At 56.0% G+C, this 24892-nt stretch overlaps 2 protein-coding genes across 4 annotated transcripts in view; both read left to right on the top strand.

Annotated features, from left to right (window-relative positions):
• Window positions 1–5038, top strand: part of SPTBN4 (spectrin beta, non-erythrocytic 4) — a 79541-nt gene extending 74503 nt beyond the window's left edge. The window contains exons 33-37 of the mRNA XM_039248427.1: window positions 256–325; window positions 971–1263; window positions 2427–2600; window positions 2760–2802; window positions 3989–5038. Of these exons, the coding sequence (XP_039104358.1) occupies window positions 256–325; window positions 971–1263; window positions 2427–2600; window positions 2760–2802; window positions 3989–4147 (739 nt within the window). The 3' untranslated portion in view covers window positions 4148–5038. The remainder of the gene's footprint in view (window positions 1–255; window positions 326–970; window positions 1264–2426; window positions 2601–2759; window positions 2803–3988) is intronic.
• Window positions 5039–5439: 401 nt separating this feature from the next.
• SHKBP1 (SH3KBP1 binding protein 1) lies at window positions 5440–18521 on the top strand. Of its 3 annotated transcripts, none has more exons than XM_039249969.1 (18): window positions 5440–5559; window positions 5779–5832; window positions 5985–6030; window positions 6136–6209; window positions 6504–6562; window positions 6787–6867; window positions 8893–9054; window positions 9124–9214; window positions 9310–9500; window positions 10298–10413; window positions 11226–11313; window positions 11427–11543; window positions 14412–14582; window positions 15818–15973; window positions 16357–16453; window positions 17407–17585; window positions 17859–17970; window positions 18098–18521. In XM_039249969.1, the coding sequence occupies exons 1-18, from the start codon at window positions 5474–5476 to the stop codon at window positions 18327–18329; spliced, it is 2112 nt and encodes a 703-aa protein (XP_039105900.1). In that variant the 5' UTR covers window positions 5440–5473; the 3' UTR covers window positions 18330–18521. The 3 variants fall into 3 exon arrangements, with proteins under 3 accessions (XP_039105900.1, XP_039105897.1, XP_039105908.1); XM_039249966.1 differs by having other exon boundaries at window positions 17856–17970; XM_039249977.1 differs by lacking the exons at window positions 5440–5559; window positions 6504–6562 and having other exon boundaries at window positions 5776–5832; window positions 17856–17970.
• The last annotated feature ends 6371 nt before the right edge of the window (window positions 18522–24892 follow it).

The following is a 24892-nucleotide window of genomic DNA, read 5'->3' as shown; positions in this document are numbered from 1 at the left end:
TAGTGTTTAAAGGCTTGAAGGCACCAGTTTGGATGTTTCTCTGGTTAAAACTCAAAGGAGAGGTTCTGTCTTCCTGCAGACATGTCCCAAGTCCCTATGGTGTATAAGCCAAGCACTAGGAAGGTAGCTTCAGGAGCAGACAGGCGCCCGGTGCCCGGCATCTCAGGCTAGGAGATAGAGGCTTCTCCAGCCAACCAAGCTGGTCCCTGGGAGAGGGCACCCCAGTTCATTGGGTCTTCCGGCCTCCCCTCCCAGGAAGGCCACCCTGGCTGACATCGTGGAGCAGCTGCAGGAGAAAGAAGCAGGCCCAGGGCTCCCTGTTGGGGTAAGTTGAGCCTCAGGATGGGTGGGGGTATGGGGAACCCTCTCCTCAGAGCAGGAGCCAGGACCCAGGAACACCAATGCCTAGCCCTGCTTCCCGCCCCCCGCCCATCTGGACCCTGCAGAGATTCTCAGGGGGTGAGGGAGAGGGCCCCCAGATGCCTCCCACAATCTGAAAATCTCTCCTTAAGAAAGATAAGGCCACCAACCTAAGGAGAATCCTACCCACCTCTACACACAGATTCCACACTCTTCCCACATCTGTCCTGGACTTTCTCTAGCCTGGTGGGGGTCTCAGTTATCCTCGCAGACACACACACACACACACACACACACACACACACACACACACACACAGAAGTCCCAGATTCCTCCTACAGACAGCTGGGACACCAACGTGCCTGCACTCCCAACCTCCACAGAGCTAGCGCTTTCCTCCCTAAGATCGAGAGCGACTCCGAACCCAGGAGTCCTGACAGACTCACTCCCGACACCGATGGGGCCCCTAAAAGTTGGGTCTCCAGCCCCGAGGCCCTCCCATACTCGCCTCCAAGACAGATGGGACCCCCAGACCCGTGAGTCCCCCCAGACAGATGGCCCCAACACCCCCCCTATGGACAGCACCCCTCTTCCCCCTCCCTTCACACAGCCGTCGCTGCCTCAGCCTCGCGAGCTTCCCCCAGGCCGCCTGCCCAACGGGCTTGAGCCGCCCGAGCGGACACCTCGGCCGGACCGGCCGCGGGCGCGGGACCGGCCCAAGCCGCGACGGCGGCCGCGGCCCAGAGAGGGTGGTGAGGGCGGGGGAAGCCGGCGCTCGCGCTCCGCCCCGGCCCAGGGCGGCTCCGCCCCCGCGCCTCCGCCACCGCCCACTCACACAGTGCAGCACGAGGGCTTCCTGCTGCGCAAGCGCGAGCTCGACGCTAACCGCAAGTCGTCCAACCGGTGAGCGCGTGGGCGGGGTTTTGGAAGGCGGGTCCCAAGCTCAGAGTGTCCAATAAGTGAATAGATGGGAGTGGGGGGGTGGTACTAAGTTTACTGGAATCTTATGGGTGGCGGGGGTAGGCGGGGCCTGGAGAGGGGCGGGGCTCCAAGGACTCGAATCTTTGAACCAGAGCAGCGGCAACTAAACTGAAGGTTTAGTCCGGTGACCGGGGGGGTGGGACTTAGGTGGGAGCTGGACCGGAAAGGAATAAAATGTTTTAAGTGTAAATAAATTGCCACCCAACTCATAGCAACCAACTCAGGAGTTAACTATATAGAGCTAACAGCAAATTGGATTTGGGTTCTAGTCTACAGGGTTCCAATGGCTTGCTCATCCAACCAATGAATGGGGTGGATCCACCCTCAAAGTTTCACATTGTTGTTGGGGTGGGCGGAGAGGTCTGAAAAGGGGCAGATCCCAAGCTCTGAGGTCTAAGGTAGGGGGCAAATACAGGTGTCTAAATAGCGACTTACTCTTGGAGGCCAGCTCATGTTTGTCCAACGCATTTTTTGTCCTACTGGGAGGCAGAATCTGGGGAGAGGTGGAGCCAAAAAAGGGAGGCGCAGGATACGGAGCCAAGTGAGGCCTATGTCCAAGGTGTGCAATGGGCAAAACAGGTTGAGATTTTGCCCCGAGACAGTCTTTCTTCCTTGTGGTGAGGCTGAGGTGGGAATAAAGAGGCACTTTCTGTGTATTTCACTCGAGAGACTTCCTCCTCCGTTGAGGCGTTGGCTGAATAGGGAGATAGGAATTCCTCATCCCAGACTCTAGACGCATAGATCTCCTTTCAGGGGATTCCACGGTGGGTGGAGGAGTAGCAAGGTACATGCCTAAGCAAAGGCTTATGGAGAAGACAGCTTAGTCTTGCCTTCAGGAATTTCAGTATGGGAGGGGATATGGAAGGGCAAGCCCAGCAGGGGTCAGCATAAGGCTTGGAACTGAGAGTCTTAGAATCTCAGCTCAGGAACATCCATAAGGAAGAGACACCCCAGACATATGGCCCAACTAGGGCAGAGGCCCAGAAGAAGGAAGGCTCAGGCGTTTTCAGCCATGAAAGGTATTAATGAAGAGTTCCCAGGCAGAGTGCTGTGACTCTGCCTTGAGCCCCATATCGTCACCCCAGGTCTTGGGTGAGCCTGTACTGCGTGCTCAGCAAGGGGGAGCTGGGCTTCTACAAGGACGCCAAGGGTCCGGCGTCTGGGGGCACACACGGCGGGGAGCCACTGCTCAGCCTGCACAAGGCCACCAGCGAGGTGGCTAGTGACTACAAGAAAAAGAAGCACGTCTTCAAGCTCCAGTGAGCCCCCCAATGGGCAAGGGGGAGGGATCCAAGGCCCAACTCCCTCCCACCCCCACCCACCCCCAGCAATACCCTGCTTCCCTGGAGGATAGTTGGTGGATGGGTGGGCCGGGCCCCTGCCCCAGATTCTCCAAGTTCTGTGTCCCCCTCCTACAGGACCCAGGATGGCAGCGAGTTTTTGCTCCAGGCTAAAGATGAGGTGAGATCTGGTCCTTTCTCTCCCCTATCTGGACCTCAGGAGCTACCTGGCTGGCTGGTTCCTGGCCCAGAGTGATACAACTGTGAGCCAGAAGCACAGGCCAGAGTCACCAGGCTATGAATGGAAAAGCCCACTGACAATGAGAGCCCAGAGGAAGTTCCTAACCTAAGGAGGGGGGGAGGGGAAGCAGGGATCTGGAGGGCTGTCTGGAAGCCCCAGGGCAAAGTCCAGCCTCCTTGCCTTGGCCCCTGAGGCACCCCTGGAAAGATAAAGGATGGGAGTTTAGCTAAAATGGGGTGATACCGGCAGAGAAAAGAGCATGTGCAAAGAACCAGAGGCACAGAAATCCAAAGCATTAACTGTGTTGGTGGAGGGTTCAAGGAGGAAGGATCCCAGAGAGGTTCCCAGGAGCTGGATCTCACAGAGCCGGTGGGCCATTTGAAGGAGGTTGAAGTTTGTCCTAAGGGCATTGGGCAGCCATGGTAGAGTTTGAGCAAGATTGGGGGTAGAGGTTACAGTGATATGTAAGAAAGATCCTTTGGCAACAATGTGCAGGGTAGATTGGGGAGAGGGAGAGAGGAGGTGTGGAGCCCAGGAGGCAACCGGACAGGGAGGGCATGGGAGGGCACAAGGCTGGCCCCCAGCCGGCCTGTGGGGAGGGGAGGAGGTGGGTGAGAGTGAACCTTGGGACTGAGGCGTGGCGAGGAGCAGGCTTGGAGGTGGTTTAAAGAGATGTCAAAAATCATGCTCTTCATCTCATTCATTCTTACCAGCCGCTCTGGGGTAGGCCTGTATTCTCTCCATGCCAATTTATTTTTAAAACGGAGATAAAAATAGTTTTCCATTCTAGGGTTCTTGTGAGAATTAAGTTGATACAAACAGAGCACTTACCTGGCCTGGTAAAGGTCAGTGCTCTATAAATGTCGCCGAGTTATCATTGTTTATGTTGTTGTTTATAGTGGCAGTTAGATATACTCCAGTTCCATAGGATTAAGTGAATTAATCCACAGAAGCACTCACAACAGAGGCTGGCACGTATGAAGTGCTATGTGACGATTTGCATCGTTATTACCCCTTCTAATAGACTGGAAAACGCAAGTTCAGATGCCAGTCCGATTCCAGGTTCATCTATTACTCAGTCCGCCTTCTTCCAAATCCGGACTCTGTGCCCTGTTTCTCTCCCCAGGAGGAGATGAACGGCTGGCTGGAGGCTGTGGCCGCTTCAGTGGGAGAACACGCTGAGATCGCCCGCTGGGGGCAGACACTACCCACCACGTCCTCCACGGACGAGGGCAATCCCAAGCGGGAGGCAGGGGAGCGCAGGGCCAGCGGGCGCCGGAAGTGACTTCCCACCCCCTGGGCCTGACACATGTCCCCGCCCCTTCTCTCCGCACTGTGGGCACAAAGACACTTTCTCTTCCGCAGGGGCGGGAGCCTCTTGTTCCACCAACAATGCGGATGCGCCAAGATGGGCACTGGAAAGGAGGGGATTTCTGCACTCCAGGAAGTGGTGGGGGGATTGCTGCCCCTATAGCCATATCTCGGCCCCTTCCTGCTCGCCACCCCACCCCAGGTGCTGGGGCTCCATTATTTTTATGCAATAACTGAGTTTGGGCGGGGCGGGTAAGGGGCCAGTTGAGCCAAGCCCCCTGCCCCGATCCCCAGATCCTGCCCCAAGAAGCTGGGGTGGTAGGGGCGATAATTCCTGCCGCCCTCTCCGCCCTAGGGATGGGCACGGGGCCGCTGGTGAGGTCCCCTGGACCATCCAGGGTGCTAGGGGGTGGGGAGGGGACGCCTCCTCCCTGCCTTTACCTCACTTCCAATGCTGCCTTGATCTCTGTCTGGGAAGGAGGAGTGAAGGGGCCTTAGCCCCTGCACTCCGCCGTCTCAGAGCCATGCGGTTAATTCCTGACTTAGTTTATTTTTGCAAAACGTCGACCTCCTCCTCCCCCGCCCCGCATCCGCGAAGGCTTTTAATGGGAGGGGCGTCAAAGCTCAAAACTCTCTTCCTCTCTCCTCCCCCCTCCAGCTGTAAAGCCACTGCGTGAGGGGAGGGGCGAGGGGAAGCCCTCCCCCCTGCATGCTTCTGGCAGGAGCACCTCCCTAGGGAGTGGGGGAACCGGGTTGTGGGCAGCCCCCATAGCCGCCTGGAGGAGCCGCTGGGGCCCAGGGTGTGGGGCGGTGTGGCAGGCGCACACTGTATGTACCTATAATAAATACTTTGGCTTTGACGGTCTATTCTGGTTTGTTCGCGTTTCATGGGCTGCGCCTGAGAGGATGTGCGGGGGGAGGGGAATGGGGGCGGTGCGGGGAGAGACTGGCTGCACGGAACATTTGGGTGTCCCTTTGATGTGGACTAATTTCGGGGTCTAAACACATATCCGCGACGAAGCACCCAGATTCCATTCTTAAAATGGGAACCAGAGGGATACAGGAATGTTTTGCTAGCCCTTGTAATTAAACTTCCCCAAAAGAGACTTGAGGTACGCCCCGTCCAGCCCAGGAAAGGTGGGTCCCTTTAAGGAGGCAGAGAGTTTAACTGCGACGATGGAGCGCTGTGTCCAATTGCCCGCGGCTCTGGGAGTCTCTTGGCCAATGAGCAGGCAGTGGGGGGCGGGACCCGAGTGCAGACCCGGAAGCGGGTGCTGGCCGGCCGGCTCGCCCAGGGGCTATGGCAGCCGCGACGCCTGCAGCAGAAGGGGTCCCAGGTCGGGGGCCTCCGGGGGAGGTGATTCATCTGAACGTGGGAGGCAAGAGGTGAGTGCAGGAAATTCCTGAGGCCCCCACCTCGGGGACCGGGAACGGGATGGGAGTACCGCCTCTCCCAGGGGGAATCCCTGTCCATCAAGGATTGCTCCGCCCCCTGCTGATAGCGGGAGTGCTCAGACAGGCGTCCGCAAGGGCGGTGGGGTGGGTGAGGAGCTCCATTCCTTCCCTCCTCCTATCCCCTACTGTGCGCTCACTTTACCCGCCTAGGTTCAGTACCTCTCGCCAGACTCTCACCTGGATCCCAGACTCCTTCTTCTCCAGGTGATCGGGAGAGCGAGTTTGGGTCGGGTGGTGGGGGGCAGGAAGAGAGGGTATGGGGAGACTTAATTGCCCCCCTCCCCTTCCCCAGCCCCTTCCCCCTGCATACACACACTCCCTGCCCTTTACACCTGCTCTGCATCCCCTCCCTACAGCCTTCTGAGCGGACGCATCTCGACACTGAAAGATGAGACTGGAGCTGTGAGTAGGGCAAGAGCTGAAATGGGGCAGCGGGTAGGAGGAGGGTCAGGAGCCCCACTCAGCCCCGCGTTTTGCCCCATCCATCCTCTGCCCCTCTTCCTGCAGATCTTCATCGACAGGGACCCCACCGTCTTCGCCCCCATCCTCAACTTCCTGCGCACCAAAGAGTTGGACCCCAGGTTTGCATGGGAATAAAGGGACCCCACTGGCTTCACCTTCTTCCCTTCAGAATGTTTACTTAAGCTCCTTGATCATAGTTAAATCGTGTGCTTAGAATTTACCTCAAACACCCCTCCCCCCAACACACACACCTTTTCACTGCCCATATATATCATCACTCCTTAGATTCTTGATCCAGTCAAAATTCGCTACCTCTTGGGATTCTCTGTACAGTTTTTGAAAACTTCCTCCTTAGAATTCTCCACCCACTCCCATTTCCCAGACTCTGACCCCTAGTCACTTCTACTACCCAGGGGTGTCCACGGTTCCAGCCTCCTCCACGAAGCCCAGTTCTATGGGCTCACTCCTCTGGGTAAGTGCGGGCCTCACCGCATGAGCACCCTCACTGCATAGAAAACAAGTTCCAGTTCTCATGATGCCCCTTCTTCCCCTCTCTTGAAAGAAGTTTGGCTTAGAGCCAAGAGCACCGGATTTGGTCCTAAATCTGGGGGATGGGGTGGAGAATGAGATTGGGGAGGGGGATAGGGTCTGCCTCAGTACCCCCCAAGTCCCAGCCATCGAGTTATTGTGCTTCAGTTCGATGCCTGCAGCTGCGGGAGGAGTTGGACCGATCTTCGTGTGGAAACGTTCTCTTCAACGGTTACCTGCCTCCACCAGGTGGGCACAGCTAAGGGATGGAGGGGAGGGAGGGTGGACTAAAGACTACATTTCCCGGGGCGCCTGGATGGCTTAGTCGGTTAAGCACCCGACTTTCGCTTAGGTCATGATCTCGCGGTTCATGGGTTCGAGCCCCGCGTCGGGCTCTGTGCTGACTGCCAGCTCAGAGCCTGTAGCCTGTTTCAGTCTGTGACTCCCTCTCTCTCTGACCCTCCCCTCCTCACGCTGTGTGTCTCTCTCTCTCCTAGAAATAAATAAAAACATTTAAAAAAAAATAAATCTAAAAAAAAAAGACTACATTTCCCATAAAGTCACAGCCCTTGCTGTGAGCCCTGAGACACTATGGGAGTTGTAGTCTTATATCAGAGACTTGACTAAAGCTTGGAAAGGAAGTAGGAAGGAGCATTTCCAGTCCCCTGAGGCTCAGAAATATGCCTTGGAGTCTGATGGGGGTTGTAGTCCACGATTGATTTCCCTTGAGGAAGCTCAGGAAGAACTGAGGTCCTGTGCATGGAGGCAGAAACATTAAAGGAGAGTTATTGACCATAATCTCCATGGGACCTTAGATCAGCCACCCTGCTAGCCATGGAAGATATGCCTCGGTGGCTGCTGGGAACTGTAGTCCACTAGGCTTTGCTGATTGGTAGAAGGAACAAAATGGGGAAGTTCAGTATGTCCAGACCTACCTTCATGAAGTTTGCCAAATATGAAGATCGGTGCTTTTGTTTTCTCAACTTAGTTTTACTGTGCTTTTTTTTTTTTTTTTAAGTCTTTATTTATTTATTTTTTTTTTCAGTTTAGTTATTGATTTAAATAATCTCTGTACCCAGCAGGGAGCTCAAACTCACAACCCCAAGATCAAGAGTCACATACTCGGGGCACCTAGGTGGCTCAGTCAGTTAAGCTTCTGACTTTTAATTTCAACTCAGGTCATGATGTCATGGTTTGTGAGTTCAAGTCCCAATTCAGTCTGGCTGCTATCAGTATGGAGCCTGCTTTGGATCCTCTGTCCCCCTCTCTCTCTGCCCCTCCCCTGCTTGCTCTCTCTCTGTCAAAAAATAATTAAAATAAACATTTACATATAGATATATGTTGTGTATATGTATGGTATATATATATAGATATAACATATACACACACATGTATATGAGTCACATACTCTTCCGACTGAGCCAGCCAGGCACCCCATAAAAAAAGTCACTTTAAATAGAAGCTTTAAGGGATACCTGGGTGTCTCAGTCAGTTGAGTATCCAACTTTGGCTCATGTCATGATCTTGCGGTTTGTAAGTTTGAGCCCCACGTCGAGCTCTGGGCTGACAGTGTGGAGCCTGCTTGGGATTCTCTCTCTTTCTCCCTCCCTCCGTTCCTCCCCCACTTCTGTTCTCTCTCTCAAATAAACAAACAAACAAACAAACAAATAAATAAACTTTAAAAAATAGACGCTTTCTATCACTGCATTTATACCATAAATAAATAAATGTGAAAATAAAACCTTGAAATAACAATTATGAGGCTACTGCCTGCCAAACAAATCGGCTTCCATTTCTTTCTTTTTTTTAATTTTTAAAATATTTTATTTTTGAGAGAGAGAGAGAGAGCGCTCAAGTAGGAACCAGAGAGGGACAGAGAGGGGCGGGGCCCAGAAGATCCCAAGGGGGCTCTGCTCTGACAACGGCAAGCCCACTGCGGGGCTTGAACTCCTAGACTGTGAGATCATGACCTGAGCCACGCAGGCGGCCTTCGGCTTCCATCTCTTAAAACAGCAGATTGGCAAATACTGAGAAGGCAGCACCAAACTGATTCGTCCTCTGAGATGTGCTCAAAAGACCGGAAAAGGCAGTAACCTGCTGTGTGACTCAGTGTCATTGATGTGTGGCCCGTGCCCACACCACCGAAAATCTTTCCGCCCGAGCCTCGGCCCCTCGTGTGGGGAAATCAGTATCCGGCGTATTTGAAGTGCCGGCTACAAGGCAGTTATCACAGTTCTTGTCCCTCTGCTCCTTATCTCCCCCCCCCCCCCGCAGTGTTCCCAGCGAAACGGAGGAGCCGCCATAGCCTGGCGGGGCCCCAGCAGTCGGGGGGACGCCCAACCCCCGTCCGACGGAGCAACACGATGCCCCCCAACCTGGGCAATGCTGGGCTGCTGGGCCGAATGCTGGATGAGAGAGCTCCTCCCTCCCCATCGGGTATGTTTCTGTCTCCTGGGGGACTGGCGCCCCTGCGACCCAGCCCTGATCCCTGCTCTTCCCCCCAAGGGCTACCAGAGGAGCCGGGGATGGTGCGCCTGGTGTGTGGACATCACAACTGGATCGCTGTGGCCTATACCCAGTTTCTCGTCTGCTATAGGTGCTGGGGGAGGGGGGGGGGTGGCCAGACGCGCAAGCCCTGTTGATGGGGAGGGCTTACAGCGGGGGTGCTGATGATATCCCCCAATTCTCCAGGCTGAAAGAAGCCTCCGGCTGGCAGCTGGTGTTTTCCAGTCCCCGCCTGGACTGGCCCATTGAGCGACTGGCACTCACAGCCCGGGCGCTCGGTGGGGCTTTGGGTGAACACGACAAGATGGCAGCAGTGGCTACTGGCAGCGAGATCCTGCTGTGGGCTCTGCAGGCAGAAGGCGGTGGCTCTGAGATCGGTATGGCAGCAGGACTTTTCCGGAACCTTCTGCCCTTTAGAATTACGCTTCAACCTGTGCTCTCTTAGAATTCTCTATCCGGTTGGAATTCGCTGGCCTGTAAGAATGGCCCACTCTATAAGCTCTTACACCCATAGGGATTCTTTGCATTATTAAGATGCTCCAACCCTTTAGAAGTCTGTATCCAGTTCGAATTCCTTGGCTTGTAGAAGAACCCACCCACATCTGATTCTCCCCTCTGTCCGAATCCCCTGCCCTGTGAGATCTCCATGCCAGGGGAATCCCAGAGCCTGCTAGAGTCTATGTTTCCATTAGACATCTCTGTTTGCCTTATTATTGTTTTTTAATGTTTTATTTATTTTTGAGAGAAAGAGACAGAGCATGAGCAAGGGAGGGGCAGAGAGAGAGGGAGACAGAATCTGAAGCAGGCTCCAGGCCCTGAGCTGTCAGCACAGAGCCCGACACAGGGCTCGAACTGCTCAAACTCACGATGTGAGATCATGACCTGAGCTGAAGCCGGACGCTCAACCGACTGAGCCACCCAGGCACCCCTGTGTGTGCCTAATTGAAAACCTCAACCATGTTGGAGTCCCACACCTGTCAGGAGTCTGGCCTGTGTAATCCTGCAATTCCTGCTAGAATCCTCTAGCCTATAAAGATTCCATGGCCCAACCGAATCCTCTGGCCCTTGAGTTCTTCCTGGACTGGCCCGCTGCGCAACCGGCCTCTCCCCCAGCCCTCCTCCCTTCTCCCCCCGTGAAGTGGGGTCCCGGCTGAGTGCTCCTTGCCCTCTGCAGGAGTCTTCCATCTGGGGGTGCCCGTGGAAGCCTTATTCTTCGTTGGGAACCAGCTCATCGCCACGAGCCACACAGGGCGCATCGGGGTGTGGAATGCCGTCACCAAGCACTGGCAGGTCAGAGGCTGGCTGCCCCTTTCCCGGGGGTCCGGGCTGCGCAGACCCAGGGAGCAGTTCCTTTCTGCCCCTCCCGAGCTGGAGAGAGCCAGAGACCCCAGCAGCAGCGGGCCAGATCCTGGTGGGGGTGCTGGGGTGGTAAAGGCCTGAGGAGGAGGAGTCGGGGAGGCCTCTCTGGAAGAGGGGCCGCTGAGCCCACAGGGAAGATACTGGGTTTGCCAAGAAGAGAGGCTTCTCCAGGCACTGGATGTGGGGGGAGCAGGTGAGTAAAGATGCCGTAGGAGGCAGACACCCAGAGACAGACGGTAGACGTCTGTCGTTCCCTCTGCCCCCTCCTAAGCCATGTCCAAAACGTAAAGAAAAATACACCTCTGGTATTGCTTCCTCCTGTTCAGCGTGTTTGGGAAAGAGAGACAGAAAAGCAGAGAAAGGAGAGAGAGACAGAGATAGAGGGAGGGAAACAGACAAAAAGAAACAGAGGAGGTCAGAAAGAGGTGATGGAGATAGGGGAGGGTGGGCAGCGTGACGCCAGGACTGGAAGGCGGTGGCGCTCAAGGGAGGCAGAGACCGACAGGTAAATAGAAAAAGCTAGAAATACGGGGTCAATGAGAGGCCAGAGGACGGAGGCGCTGACCCAGAGACTTCCAGAGACAGAGGCACAGACGGAGATAGACCTAGAGCAGGTGAGGCTGGAGAGAAGGGCGCCCAGAAACCCCGGGTGGGTTCTGGAGCTGGGGGGATGCCCTGAGGGGTGCCGTGGAGGCGGGGGCGGGGAGGACGCCCCAGCCCCAGCCTGTCTTGCCTGCCCCCAGGTCCAGGATGTGCAGCCCATCACCAGCTACGACGCGGCGGGCTCCTTCCTCCTCTTGGGCTGTGCCAATGGCTCCATCTACTATGTGGGTGAGCAGCGGGCGCCCCGTGTGCCTGAGAACCTCCCCGGGAAGTGGGAAGGGGGGGGGCGGGAGGCTGAGCGCCTTGAACGAGCCCACACTGCTCTCCCCCGCCCGCCCCAGACGTGCAGAAGTTTCCCCTGCGCATGAAGGACAATGACCTTCTTGTCAGTGAGCTCTACCGGGACCCGGCAGAGGATGGAGTCACCGCCCTCAGCGTCTACCTCACCCCCAAGACCAGTAAGCTATGACTGGCTGCCCCCCCCAGCCTCTACCTCCCTTGCCCCTGCCCCCCATCCCTGGCCAGCAGCCCCCAGCCCACAGCCACCTCCCCACCACTATGTTGCATGACCCCATGAGATTTACTGGGAGGAGAAAAGATTCAACTCTCATTTAGTCATTCAGCAAACACTGGGCCCCACTGGTATATAAGCACAGTTCCCGGGGGCTGCGCTGTGGCCGTTCTCTCCAACCAGGGGCAGAATTGGCCACTAGTAGTTCATCTTTGCATTTCTTTTCCACATCTGCAATGAGGACATGATGCTTGCACGCCCATAAAACAAAGACGGTGTGTTTTACAGCAGATGAAACCGAGTTCTCTCGCTTTGGGACAGTTTTTTAAATTTGGTTTCTTGGCTTTGAATGCAGAAAAATAGGCTAAGGTTTTCTTTTTAATTATTGTTTACTTTTAAAGAACTGTACTAGAGGGGGCACCTGGGCTCAGTTGGTTAAGCGGCCGACTTCGGCTCAGGTCATGATCTTGTGCGTTCGAGCCTCACATCGGGCTCTGTGCTGACAACTCAGAGCCTGGAGCCTGCTTCGGATTCTGTCTCCTTCTCTCTCTGCCCCTCCCCAGCTTGCGCTCTGTCTCTCTCTCTCTCTCAAAAAAAATAATAAAATAAATAAAATTGTATTAGAGAGAGAAAGAGCATGCGTACTCAGGCAGGGCACGGGCACAGGGAGAGAAAGAGAGGTTGTTATTTTGTTTTGTTTTTTAATTTTTTAATGTTTATTTTTGAGAGACAGAGACAGAAAGCGGGCCGGCAAGGGACAGAGAGAGAGAGGGAGACACAGAATCCAAAGCAGGCTCCAGGCTCGGAGCTTTCAGCACAGAGCCGGATGCGGGGCTCAAACCCACGACCATGAGATCACGACCTGAGCTGAAATCGAGAGTTAGATGCTCAACTGAGCCACCCGGGCGCCCCTTGTGTGTCTTTCTTGAGATGTAACTCACATACCATAACATTCTCCATTCTGAGGCAACAATTCAGTGATTTTTAGTAGATTCACGAGGTTGTACAATCATCACTACTACCTAGTCCCAGGCCATGATCTTTATCACCCCAAAAAGGGACCCTGAACTCTGTTAGCAGTCATACCCCATTCTCCCTCCCGACAAGCCCTGGAAACCTAATCTCCTTTCCGCCTCTGTGCATCTACTTACTCTCGACCTTTCGTATAAACGGGACCGTAACAACGCGTGGCCTTTTGTGTCTGACTTTCCCAACCTAACCTAATGGCTAGTTTTTAATTTATTTTTTCTTTTTTTCTTTTGTTTTTAATGGTTAGTGCTTTCTGCATCCTAAGATGTCCTTGCCTACTCCCGGGTTGTAAAAGAAAATTTCCCCTGTGTTTTCTCCTAGAAACTGTAGTTTTCGCTCTTAAACACAGGTCTGTGCTGCTTTTCAACTTACCTTGTGTGTACGGTGTGAGGGAGGGCTCACAGTACATTGTCCCCCGGCAGCAGTAAACTAATAACCCACCTAACTTCACACGTGTCGTCTTTTCTTCCCCGGAAGGCCCTTTGCTGCTTTCATGTATTTATTCCCTTCTTCCCCATCCCCCTCCCTGCCCCAGGCCACCATGCAATCACGTTTAACGTATATCTCGTCATTTGTGTGTGTCCTTACAAAATGGGTGTTGTGGGCAGGCTTTGAATCTGCGGAAACGGGTATATATGTCAGTTGTCCCCTTAACTTCTGTCCGCCCCGCCATAGGTTTAATGTCCGTCCATTTTGCTGTCCACAAGCCTAACCCATTGCTTTGAGCTGCTGCACAAAATCCGAAGACCACATTTTACCTGCCCACATCCCTTAAGATGGGCCATTAAGTTTCTGGCAATTGCAAAATAATTTTTCCCGTCTGGAAAGTTGGAGGGGGAGGGCGTCCCTCAGACACCGGGCTGCATTTTCTTGTCTTGCCTTCGATCTGTATTTCTCTATGCTTTTCAGCTTTCCCCCCTAATTCCATCTCCCTCCGCGTCCGTCATTATATCCCTCTCTGTGATCCAGTTCCTTGGCTCCATCTGCCTCCCTGTTTCTGTTTTTTTCTTTTCTTTTTAAAGTTTTCATTTATTGGGGCAGCTGAGTGGCTTCGTCAGTTAGGCATCTGACTCTTGGTTTCAGCTCAGGTCATGATCTCACAGGTTGTGAGACTGAGCCCCGCATCACGTTGGGCTCTGCTTGGGATTCTCTTTCCCACCCTCTCTGTTCCTTTCCTGCTAGCATTCAAAATGAATGAATGAATGAACTTAAAAATTTTAGGTTTTAATTTATCTAAGTAATCTGTACACCCAAAGTGGGCCTTGAACTCGTGACCCCGAGATCAAGAGTTGCACACTCTTCTGAGCCAGCCAGGCGCCCCTCTATTTTTCTATGTCTGTCCTCCCGCTTTTATTTATTTATTTAAAAAATTGTTTTAATGTTTTACTTATTTCTGAGAGAAAGAGAAAGAGACAGCGTGAGCAGGGGAGGGCCAGAGAGAGAGGGAGACACAGAATCTGAAACAGGCTCCAGGCTCTGAGCTGGCTGTCGGCACAGAGCCCGACACGGGGCTCGAACCCACGAACCGTGAGCTCATGAACTGACTGAGCCACCCAGGCACTCCTCTCTCTTATTAGCTCTTTCTCTCTCTGCCTTATTTTCTGTCCCTGCTGCTCCCTTTCTCTGATCTCTCCCTCTGTCTCTCCCTTTCTCACATCTCACTGCCTTGTTATCTCTGTCTGGCCCTCTCTCCTTGCTTTCTGGCTGTCTGTGTCCTCTTTCTCTCTGCCTTGGTTTCTCCCTCCCTGTGACCCTGTCACTCTCTTCGTCCTCGGCCCCTCACCAGGTGACAGTGGGAACTGGATCGAGATCGCCTACGGCACCAGCTCAGGGGGCGTGCGGGTCATTGTGCAGCACCCCGAGACCGTGGGCTCCGGGCCCCAGCTCTTCCAGACCTTCACCGTGCACCGCAGCCCTGTCACCAAGATCATGCTCTCGGAGAAGCACCTCATCTCAGGTGGGCCTCACCGGGCTGTCCCAGGTGCCCATCTCCCCGCACTTCATGGCCCTGAGGGGACCGTGAAACCAGGGGGTGGGGTCTCCAGGGGGAGGGACTTCTAACCCAGGACGGTACTTGTAGAAGTGAGAGAATAGTATAAGGGGACCCATCCGAGCAACAGTGAGCAATTCATCAATTCAGCGAACACTGATTGAGCACCTACTGTGTGCCAGGCCCAGGGGAGACTGATGGACAAGACAGGCCAAGTCCCCGCCCTTGGGGAGCTGATGATCTTTAGGGGATGGCAGATGACAAATAAATAAATCAGAATATAAGTCAGAAACGAGCAATGATGAAGACGAGGAATAAAAACAAAGCTGTGTGAGCAGCTGAGGAAGGAGCTTTGAGCCAAACCAAGGGAATAAGCAGTGCAGCTCGGTGGGGACAAGCGTTCTATCAGAGGGAACAGGCATTGCAAAGACTCTGAGCCAGGAGGGTGATTGATGTGTCTGAGGAAGCAGAGTGGGTGAGAGAGACAGTAGGACCTTGTAAACCAGGAAGATGACTATGTCCTTGGCCTTGACTGGGTAGGTGTCATGGGAAGGAGGGCTGTGAGCAGAGGAGGGCCATGACCTGACCCAGGTACTCACAGGGTCCCTCTGGCTGTGCGTCGGGGCAGGATAGGAACAAGAGCCCCGTGAGGAGGCTGCTGCCAAGGTCCAGGCGGGAGATGACGATGGACAGGACCAGGGTGGGAACAGTGACAGAGTTAGGGGAGATCAGGCTTGGGAACAGTTTTATTTATTTTTTTAAATGTTTTTTTTTTTATTTATTTTTGAGAGAGAGATACAGACAGCATGAGCAGCAGAGGGGCAGAGAGAGAGAGACACAGAATCTGAAATAGGCTCCAGGCTCTGAGCTGTCAGCACAGAGCCGGACGTGGGGCTCGAACTCACAAACCACAAGATCATGACCTGAGCCAGAGTCGGACGCTTAACCGACTGAGCCCCCCAGGCGCCCCCCAGGAACAGTTTTAGAGGCAGAACCGACAGGAGTTCTGGGGAGTTCTGGGGAAGAGCGAATTCTCTGGAAGGGAAGAATCCAGAGGGGCCCAAATCCTGACACCTTCAACAGGGGTCATCCTGGGGTTTGGGAAGGTTGGGCAGCGCGGGGGACACTGCCTGCCTGACCTGCCGTTGCCCCCGCCCCCCCCCCCCCCCCCCCCCCCCCCCCCCCCCCCCCCCCCCCCGCAGTCTGTGCCGACAACAACCACGTGCGCACGTGGTCCGTGACTCGCTTCCGGGGCATGATCTCCACTCAGCCCGGCTCCACCCCACTCGCTTCCTTCAAGATCCTGGCACTGGAGTCGGCCGACGGGCATGGTGGCTGCAGTGCTGGCAATGACATTGGTGCCTCCTAGCCCCTGGCCCCTCGCCCTGGGCACCCCGCCCCACCCCCGTGGGCCTCCACTAGCTCCTCTCCTGACCCACCCAGTTGACCTGGCGGCCACTTGACCCCTGTCAACCCCCATTTACTCCCAGCTACCCCCATTGAATTCTGTTACCCTGTTGATTCCCGCTAACTGCCACCGGGGCCAGGACCCCCACCCCGCAGCCCTAAGCTCCCTCAACCCTCTCTGGCCCCGCCCATTTCCAGACCTGGGGATGGGGACCTAGTCCTGGGAGGGGGCTAATCTGTGGGGAAGGGGGCAGAGCCTTGGGGTCTGGAGTCCCAAGGAGCCCCGCTGGCCCTGACACCACTAAGCCCCCTGCCCCCCGCCATCCTGGCCCAGGCCCGTACGGTGAGCGGGATGACCAGCAAGTGTTCATTCAGAAGGTGGTACCGGCTGCCAGCCAGCTCTTTGTGCGTCTGTCATCCACGGGCCAGCGGTGAGGACCACGCCATCAAACGGGGGGAGGGTGGTCAGGGGAGAGGGCAGGACACCAGCTGGGTTATGGAGGCCGAAAGGGGGTCCTGGCCAAGGGATGCTTGAAGGAGCAAAGGCTGGGAGGAGGCACGAGGCCTGGCCCTAGGTTTGGGGGCTGGAGGAACCCAAGGTGTGACGTGTGTGGGTAGCGGCGAGGCCTGTGCGATGGGGGGGGGAGGGTCAGGGCAGGAGGCACAGGATGGGGGGGGGGCACAGGCAGCTGTAGGAGCCCAGAGCAGGTGCTTGCTCCAGCCTGGGGAGGGGGCCCATGAGGGTTTTTGTGGACCTTGGAAATAGACAGGACTGAGCAGAAGAAAGGAGGCGCAGGGGTGTGCCAGGCTGAAGGAACAGCAGGGGCGAAGGCTGGGAATGGCCAAACAGGATGGCCAGTGAGGCGCGCGTGGTCTGGGGGCCGGTACCCCAGAACAGGCCACAGAGGGGCACAGGGGAGCCGAGATGGGCCTGGGCATGCTGGGGAGCCGTGGCCACCGTGGGGGCTGAACTGCGGGTGGGAGAGGAGCCTGGGGAGGAGGCGGGGAGGAGCGATGGACAGGAGCTCCTGTCCATGGGGGGGAGGAGGGGGCCCTGAGAAAGAGGCTGGAGGCTGAAGGGATGGGGCGGCGGGGTGGGTGGGAGGAGGCTGATAATGGGAGGGGAAGGAGGCCCCCACAGGACGACAAGCCTTCCCTGAGTCGGGAACCGGGGAGAGCAGCAGATTTGGGGGAGAATCCCCAAAGGGACATGTGGGGGTATCTGGGCAGGAGCACCCCAAGAGTACATGGGCGGGGAGAAGCCCGGGGCAGTGTTGGGGAGGCAGTGACTGAAGCCCTAATTGTGGGGACTGTGGCCCGGGAAGGGGGGTACGGGTGAGAAGAGGGATCGGGGCCAGGGTGACCGCTCTCCCTTCCGGCTCAGGGTGTGCTCCGTGCGCTCGGTGGACGGCTCCCCCACCACCGCCTTCACGGTGCTCGAGTGCGAGGGCTCCCGGCGGCTCGGCTCTCGGCCCCGGCGCTACCTGCTCACCGGCCAGGCCAACGGCAGCCTGGCCATGTGGGACCTGACCACCGCCATGGACGGCCTCGGCCAGACCCCTGGTAGTCCCTTCCCGGCCTCCGTGCCGGCCCCCCCCCCACAGCCTCCTTCGCCACTGTCTCCCTCCACAGGCCCTTGCCCTCTGACCCCTTTCCTCTGCCTTTGAGCCCCACCCTGCCCGTGCTTTTCCACCCTCTCTCTTAGCTTCTGACCTCTATCCTCTCACCTCTGCCTTTTTTCTCCTATCCTGACCTCAATCCTTGCACGTGAGCTTTGTCCTTTGCCCAGTGACCCCTGTCTTGCCCCCCTGACCCCAGTCCCTTGCCCTCCAGCAGGTGGGCTGACTGAGGAAGAGCTGATGGAGCAGCTGGAGCAGTGTGAGCTAGCACCCCTGGCTTCCTCGGGGGGCTCCCTCCCCAGCCCCTCCCCCCGAGCCTCTCTCACCAGGTAGCCCCAACTCCGCTTTCCCTTCTGTGCAATGGGGGAGGGGCAGGATATGGCGGCAGGGGGTAGGGGGGCTGCCCCCCTGCCCACGATGACCCGCACTGACCCTCATCACCGCCCCCGCCCCCAGTCTCCACTCAGCCTCCAGCAACACCTCCCTGTCTAGCCACCACAGGAGCCCGAGCCCCCCACAGGCTGAGGCCCGGCGCCGTGGGGGTGGCAGCTTCGTGGAACGCTGCCAAGAGCTGGTGCGGAGTGGGCCAGAGTCCCGACGGCCCCCGACACCAGCACCTCGGCCCTCCGCGGGTCTCGGGGCTCCCCTTGCACCCCCCAAGGTGAAGCTCAATGAAACTTCCTTCTGAACACAGCTGCCATGATGCCTTTGGAGGGCCACATCCCTGGGGGCGGGGCCGGGGTGGGGGCTGAGGTGTCTCCCTGCTTCCCATCAGAGCCCCCTGGGTTCAGGGGTGGGGCTTCCTTGCAGTGGTCATTGTTACTTGGCCCCCTTTTCTGGAGCCAAAGTCACCCTCCCCTAATAAAGTTCTCACTGCCAACACCTTGCTGACATTCTTAGAGGGTTTGGGGACCCCCTGGGAAAGGGTGGGAGAGCTGTGACGAGCAACCAGATGTCTGGCTGTAGATTCAGGAACATCTGTCTCTCGGTTTAAGCAAAGAACCGGAATGTAATGGTTTACATCTGGCTTCAGGCATAGTTGGATCCAGGGACTCAAAGACTCGTCCAGAATGCCTTTCCGTCCATGGCTTTGCTTTCCTCTGAGATGCGTCATACTCAGGTTTTCCCCTCTCGGTGCCAAAATGACTCCAGGTACCTCCTTAGCAACTTTTTTTTTTTTCTTGCAACAGCAAAGAATCACACGACTGATTCTTATTGACTTGAAGTTAGTCAGATGGCCATCCCTGAGCCAGCCACTCTGACCGGCGGCGTGATGGAGGCCTTCTACTGTTCCAGGGGTCATGTGACCTCACAGGCCAGGAGGTTGACAAATCAGGGGAGGAGTTCCTGAAAGGTGAATCAGGGTTCTGTTACCACAAGCAAGGGTGACTGGCTGCGGGCCAACAGAAACGCAGATGTCAGGTCTGTGATGGCCACATCCTGAACGTTTGTACCCTAAACATCGCCATCACAAACACCTTTCCCACATCCCTGGCCGCCCAGTCTTCCATCCCTTTCCTGCCCGTGCCAGAGAGGTTATGAGGGGCAGGTTCAGCTCATTCCAGCTTAATATCCTTGAGATTTTTCCCCAAATAATACCTGTTCCCATGGCAACTTCTCAGGAAAGATTTCTGCATCTTTTCCTTGGGCCAACGAAGAGGAGAGAAAGTGGGGCAGACTAGGAAACAGGGATTTTTTTAAAAACATTTTTTAACATTTTATTTATTTCTGAGAGAGAGAGACAGCATGAGCAGGGGAGGGTCAGAAAGAGAGAGGGAGACACAGATGCTGAAACAGACTCCAGGCTCTGAGCTAGCTGTCAGCACAGAGTCCAACGCGGGGCTCAAACCCACGAACCCATGAGATCATGACCTGAGCTGAAGTCAGACACTTAACCGACTGAGCCACCCAGGTGCCCCAAAACAGGGATTTTAGAATATACTAGGGAAATTAGCTTTGGAATGCCAAAGTTTCTGTAACATAGTGGAGAAGGGTCCAGAGTGTTAGGGAATCTAGAACACAGGGGTATTCTAGAGTGCTAGTAGATGAACAATATTAAGATTCTCCCCTGCGTTTCGGAGAATCCACACCACAGAAGTTTCTCGAGAAAAGGACCTGGAAGTCAATGGTTCTAGAACAGAGGAGTGTTCTAGAATGCCTATGATTCTACACTAGTAGGGACATCTTGCATGCCAGAGATTTGGGAATGCTGAAAATTGCAGGAAACAGCCATGTGGAGTACTAGAAAATCTAGAGCATGAGAGTGTTCTGGAATGTCAGCTTTTCTAGATCATTGGAGGGTTTATTTGCATTCCAAGAAATCCATAATGGCAAGGGGTTCTGGATTGTCAGGGAATCTAGAACATGAACAGAGATGATTCAAAAACATGAGTGTTCTGCAATACCTGTGAATCTCACACTCTGGAATATTGTTACAGGACAGGGCATTCAGAACCCTAGGGGATGTTTGAATGTTAGAGAGTCTAGAACATAGGAGGGGAGGGTTGGGAAGGCAGGGAACCTAGAATATGAGATGTCTTGTAGTGCTTAGAGATCTAGAATATTGAGATAGTCTTTCCTTGCCAGGGGATCTGGAACACTTTGTGTTTCTGGATTGCTGGTGATTCTAGAACTGAGAGAGAGAATGTCAGAAAATCTGGAACACTAAAGAGATTTGAGTGTTTGTTTGTTAATACCAAAGATCAAACCCTGTGTGTGAGCACATGATGGGAGGAAGCTTCTGGAATGCCACAGCTCCAGAACTCAGGGATTCTGAAGGGTTGAGATCAGATCAGGATCCAAAGGATGACATAGAAACGATCCTGGGAGAGAGTGGCACTGATGGGGAAGGATTGGGAGCTGGGGACTCCAAACTCAGGGGGGATGGGAAGCCAACGCCATCCCCGGAAGTTGTAGTGGTGAGCCAGAGGCTGTTGCCTAGCAACGAGCATTGAAGATGCCCCGGATCCCAGGCAGAAGGGAGAAATTTCAGCAGCGCCCCCAGCAAATGCTCCAGCCACAGGGTAGGAGGTGAGGAGGAGGGCAGCAGGGGGGGTATGGGGGGCCAGGACATGCTGTCCTGCAGGGCCATGGTAATAGGGATTGTGGGGGGAGTCCCAAAAACAGGGACACAGAACACATTCAGTGGGCAGTCAGGCACTCCCTCATCAGGCTAAGACAGCCCACGAATGTCCGTGAGTGTCATCGTTACTGCTCTAAGGGGCTGCGTGCCCCTGGATGGTGGGTGGGCCCAGATTTCTGGGTGTCAGCGTGGGATGGAGGCGCGGATTGCTGTAGGTGGCAGTAACAGCGTGACTGGGGCTATGTGAGTTAGCCGGTGCCTCACTGCAACGGGGGAGGGTGAAGGGGTCGCCCCTCCACTGGAAGAAGGAGCAGGAGTGGGGGAGGAGGACAAAGCTGCATCGGTTGATGTTCTCAGCCTAGGATGGGCCCTCTGGTCAGGGAAGGTGGCCTAGGATCCTGTGTGGGTGGAGCCTGTCATCCGCTGGGGGCGGAGCTAGCGATCCAGAACTGGAAACTAGAAGACTCAAATCGCCTGGAGGGATGGTGCCTGGAGCCCCGGAGGCGGGGCAAACATGAAGGGGGTGGGGCTTGGGATCCTAAAGGGGGGGCAGCGCCGGAATTCGCCGTGGGAAGGGCAGTGGCCTGAAACTCAGAGGGAAAGGGGGCGAGTAGGGAGCCGGGGTCGGAAGCTCGGGGGAGACAGTGCCTTTTGGAGTAGAGAAGCGGGGCAAACTTCTAGGTTAAAAGGGTGGGGCCTTGAGTTTATAATGAACTAATGTGGCTGGGCTTGTGACCTACTGGGTGGGAGGCCTTAAGCAAGGCTTAGAGCCTGGAACTCCCTAAAGAGAGTGCAGATGGGGCCTAAGGCCCGCTGAGGCTTGGGACTCCTGACGGTAGCAGGGGACTAGAATGCTCTATAGAGAGAGTCTGCAATTCTGGCAGTGGGAGGGGTGCCGTTGGGAATCTTTAAAGGTTCGGGTAGGGAAGGGGAGTCTGGTACCCCCTAGAGGCAGCTGTGAGCGGAGTGTAAGGAGGAGAACTGTTCTCTGGGAGCCCTCTGAAAGCCGAATCTGTGGGTCAGAGGCGGAGACTGGCTCCTATGATGGACAGAGAGACTACAGCCTTCCGAGGAACAAGCTTTTGCTTGTGGCCCCAGAACCCCTGCCGCACAGGGCCTTGAGACGGGGAAATCCTTTGGGGAAGGTGCCGAGTGGGCCTGGGGCCTCAGAGGGGCCAGACCTGGGGCCTACTGTAGGATTAGCGCTCCTCCCCCCGAATCCTGAGCCTCTCGCGTGAGAAGTGGACACCTGGGGGGGGGGGGGCTTCCAGCGTTTACGCCAGTAAGGGAGCAAATTCTGATCAAATTCTCCCACTACTGTAAGCGAAGGATGAGGCCTGTGAGTGAGGGTCTAGTTTAGGGGACTGTCCACTGCCTACCCGCCCCTCCCAACCGTGGGGGGGGGGTCCCAGCAAGTGCGCTCTTGGACCTCTCCTTCACAAGTTGGTACCCAACTCCCGATTCGCCTCCAGCACTGAGAACTCCAGGCCCCAGCGCCCCCTGCCCGGCACCTGTCCCTCTAGCCCCTCCCCAGCCGCCTTCCGATTGGCCGCGCGGACAGCGCCCCCTGGCGGCACCGGGCTCCGATTGGCGAGAAGTTCGCAGCGGCGGCTAGGACTCTGGAGAAAATGAGTCGGCCTCGGGCGGGGGCGGGGGGCGGGGCCGCGCCAAGCCGGACCCGCTGGACAGACGGCGCCTGGAGCGGGACTCCACGCCGGACACGATGCGGCGGCCTGGCCCCAGCGGCCGCCGCCCCCTCCTGCTGGTGCTGCTGCTGCCACTCTTCGCAGCCGCCGCCTCCGCCACCAGCCCCAGCCCCAGCGAGGCCGTCGAGGTTGCGGGGATCCCGGGCCGCCAGGCCGGGTAAGCCCCGCTGCGGCCCCTTCTTCCTTGTGCCCCCTTCATCCAATAAGTCTAGTGGTCCGTGAGGACCAGGACTTGCGGATTTAGGGGAATACGAACCCAGTGCTTCAGGGTAGGTATGAAAGAGCCAGAGCCCTTGGGTTTATTAGGGCCCTCTACTTTGCAGGAGTTAGAATCCGGGAGTACTGAGATTTTGAGGCGAGGGATTCCCCAGCGGTGTGATAGATGGCTATAGCCCCAGGGAATTCTAGGGTGTTTTTTGTTATTTTGTTTGTTTTTGTTTTTTTGTTTTTTTCCGGAGAAGGGTCCCAGTTTATATGGGAATGGGACTTTGAGTTTTCCTACGATGATAGATGGGTGGGGGCTCCCAGCTAGGATGGGGTTCCCCAAGCTTCTTGGGTGCTTAAGGAGGAGGAGTATGGGAGGTTATGAAGGGATTCTATGGTGAGGTGGAGATGTCCTGAAATTCTGGGGTTTGGGAACGCCTGGATTAATTAAAAGGGATCCTTGGATTTTCCTAGTGGTTTAGGAAGACGTGGACTTAGGCTTGATGGCGGAGGGGCTCGCAGGGGGTTGTGCGGGGGGGAGTGTCCCTCAGATTTCCTGAGGGTTGGGGATGCTCATTTCCTAGAATTAGACGATCCCGGGCTTGAATGAGGTACCAGTGATTTCGCGGCAAAAGATCCAAAATTTCCTATAGATGTGGGGGTTACAGCCACCCTTCTTGTCTACGGGTGACGAGATCGAAGGAAGCAGTCTGCCCAGTACCCCCACCCCCCGCCCTGCGGCCCAGCGCTCCGTTACAAAGGCCCCGGGCTCCGCTCCCGCCTCGGTCTCTGCGAATGCGTTTAGTAACCCGAGCCGCGCCGGGGGCGGGGCCGGGAAGGGGTTAACGCAGAGAAAAGGCGGGAGGGATAATAGCAAGATCTGGGGTCCCAGAGGCTCCCATTCGGGCGGCCTCCTCCCCCACTGAGCCCCACCCGTCTGGGAAGAGCCATTGCGCCCGACGTCCCCTTCTCAGCATCTCCTCGCTGCCCTTCTCTCGGGGCCAGCGCGCGCGTCCTCATCCCTCGTCCCCCTTAGCCTGGGGATAATGGATTTGTCTGGGGGGCCCCTTGGATGCGACGCACTTGCGCTGGAGCTGAGGACTCCGCTACTCAGAATCCGAGACCCACTGAGAGCGATTTCTCAAAGACCTCCTTCCTCTTGGTCAGGCGGGAAACTGAGGCCCACAGACCAGGAGATGCTGGCTCCAGGACACAGCGCGTGGAAGCGCAGGAACGGTCTAGAACTCAGGCCTTGGGATTCCTCGTCCTGGGCTGTGGCTCCTTCTGTATCCCCCTCCTCCTCAGCACCCTGCTGGACCCACAGTCCAAAGGAGGACCTCCCTCCCCGGCCGCTGAGGCCTGTGGAAGTGGCGCCACCTGCCGGCCATGCTCGGGATGATGGCCGAGTCACGGACAGAGATGTGCGGGAGGGCGGGGTTCTAGATTCCCAGGCATTACATGCTTGGCAGTGAACTTAAAAATCCACTTTGCGTCATTTTAAAAAAAATTTAAAAATTAAGGCCTTAAAATTTCCTTACCAATAAGACTTTACCACTAAACACTCCTGAAAACAAATTAAAGTAGGCTTGCTGTGACTTTCATGCCTGGAGAATCTGAACCATTTTGCCACCCACTGTGCAGATGGGGAAACGGAGGCATCCAGCGAAAAGCCACAAATTAATTAAACATCTATTTCGAGTGCTCTCAAGCCTTCTCTTGGCTTTCCCTCCCCTACCCACCATTGCCCTTTTTGGGGAGTTTGAGAGGGTTAGGGGCCCGAGTGACTTCCACCCCTGCTTACAGCGTGGCTGCTTGTCGGTGCTGCCCAGGCCGATCGCCCAAGAGAAGTCGCTGCTTCAGAGGTGGGTTCTCCTAGGTGGGGTAGAGGCAGGGGGTGCTAGGGCGTCAGCCGCTCCCTTCCCCACCCCTCATCCCAGCTGGAATGCTGGATGCACTTGGTGGAAAGACTCGGTCCCTTCCGTCTCCACTTAGTCCCTGGCTGTCTCCGAAGCCTCCTGCAGGGTCCAGAGCTGCCCACCCGGAAAGTGTGCAGGCCTTCAGCAGTGCCTGACCCCGGTGCCCCAGGTGCTGCCGAGCCCCAGCCCCAGCGTGAGGAAGAGACAGGTGTCCCTCAACTGGCAGCCACTGACGTGAGTGTGCAACTCCTCCCCTACCGGGTGCTCAGGGACTCTTGGGTCCGCCAGCAGCCACCATTCCAGGCACACCTTTCTCTTGACTCCCTGCGTCTCTTCTCCCTTG

The sequence above is a fragment of the Hyaena hyaena genome, unplaced genomic scaffold, assembly GCF_003009895.1.
Source record: "Hyaena hyaena isolate Hyena2069 unplaced genomic scaffold, ASM300989v1 scaffold_9, whole genome shotgun sequence".
NCBI lineage: Eukaryota > Metazoa > Chordata > Mammalia > Carnivora > Hyaenidae > Hyaena > Hyaena hyaena.
The sequence above is the reverse complement of the archived record's forward strand: the minus strand, read 5'-3'. Positions and strand labels throughout refer to the sequence as shown.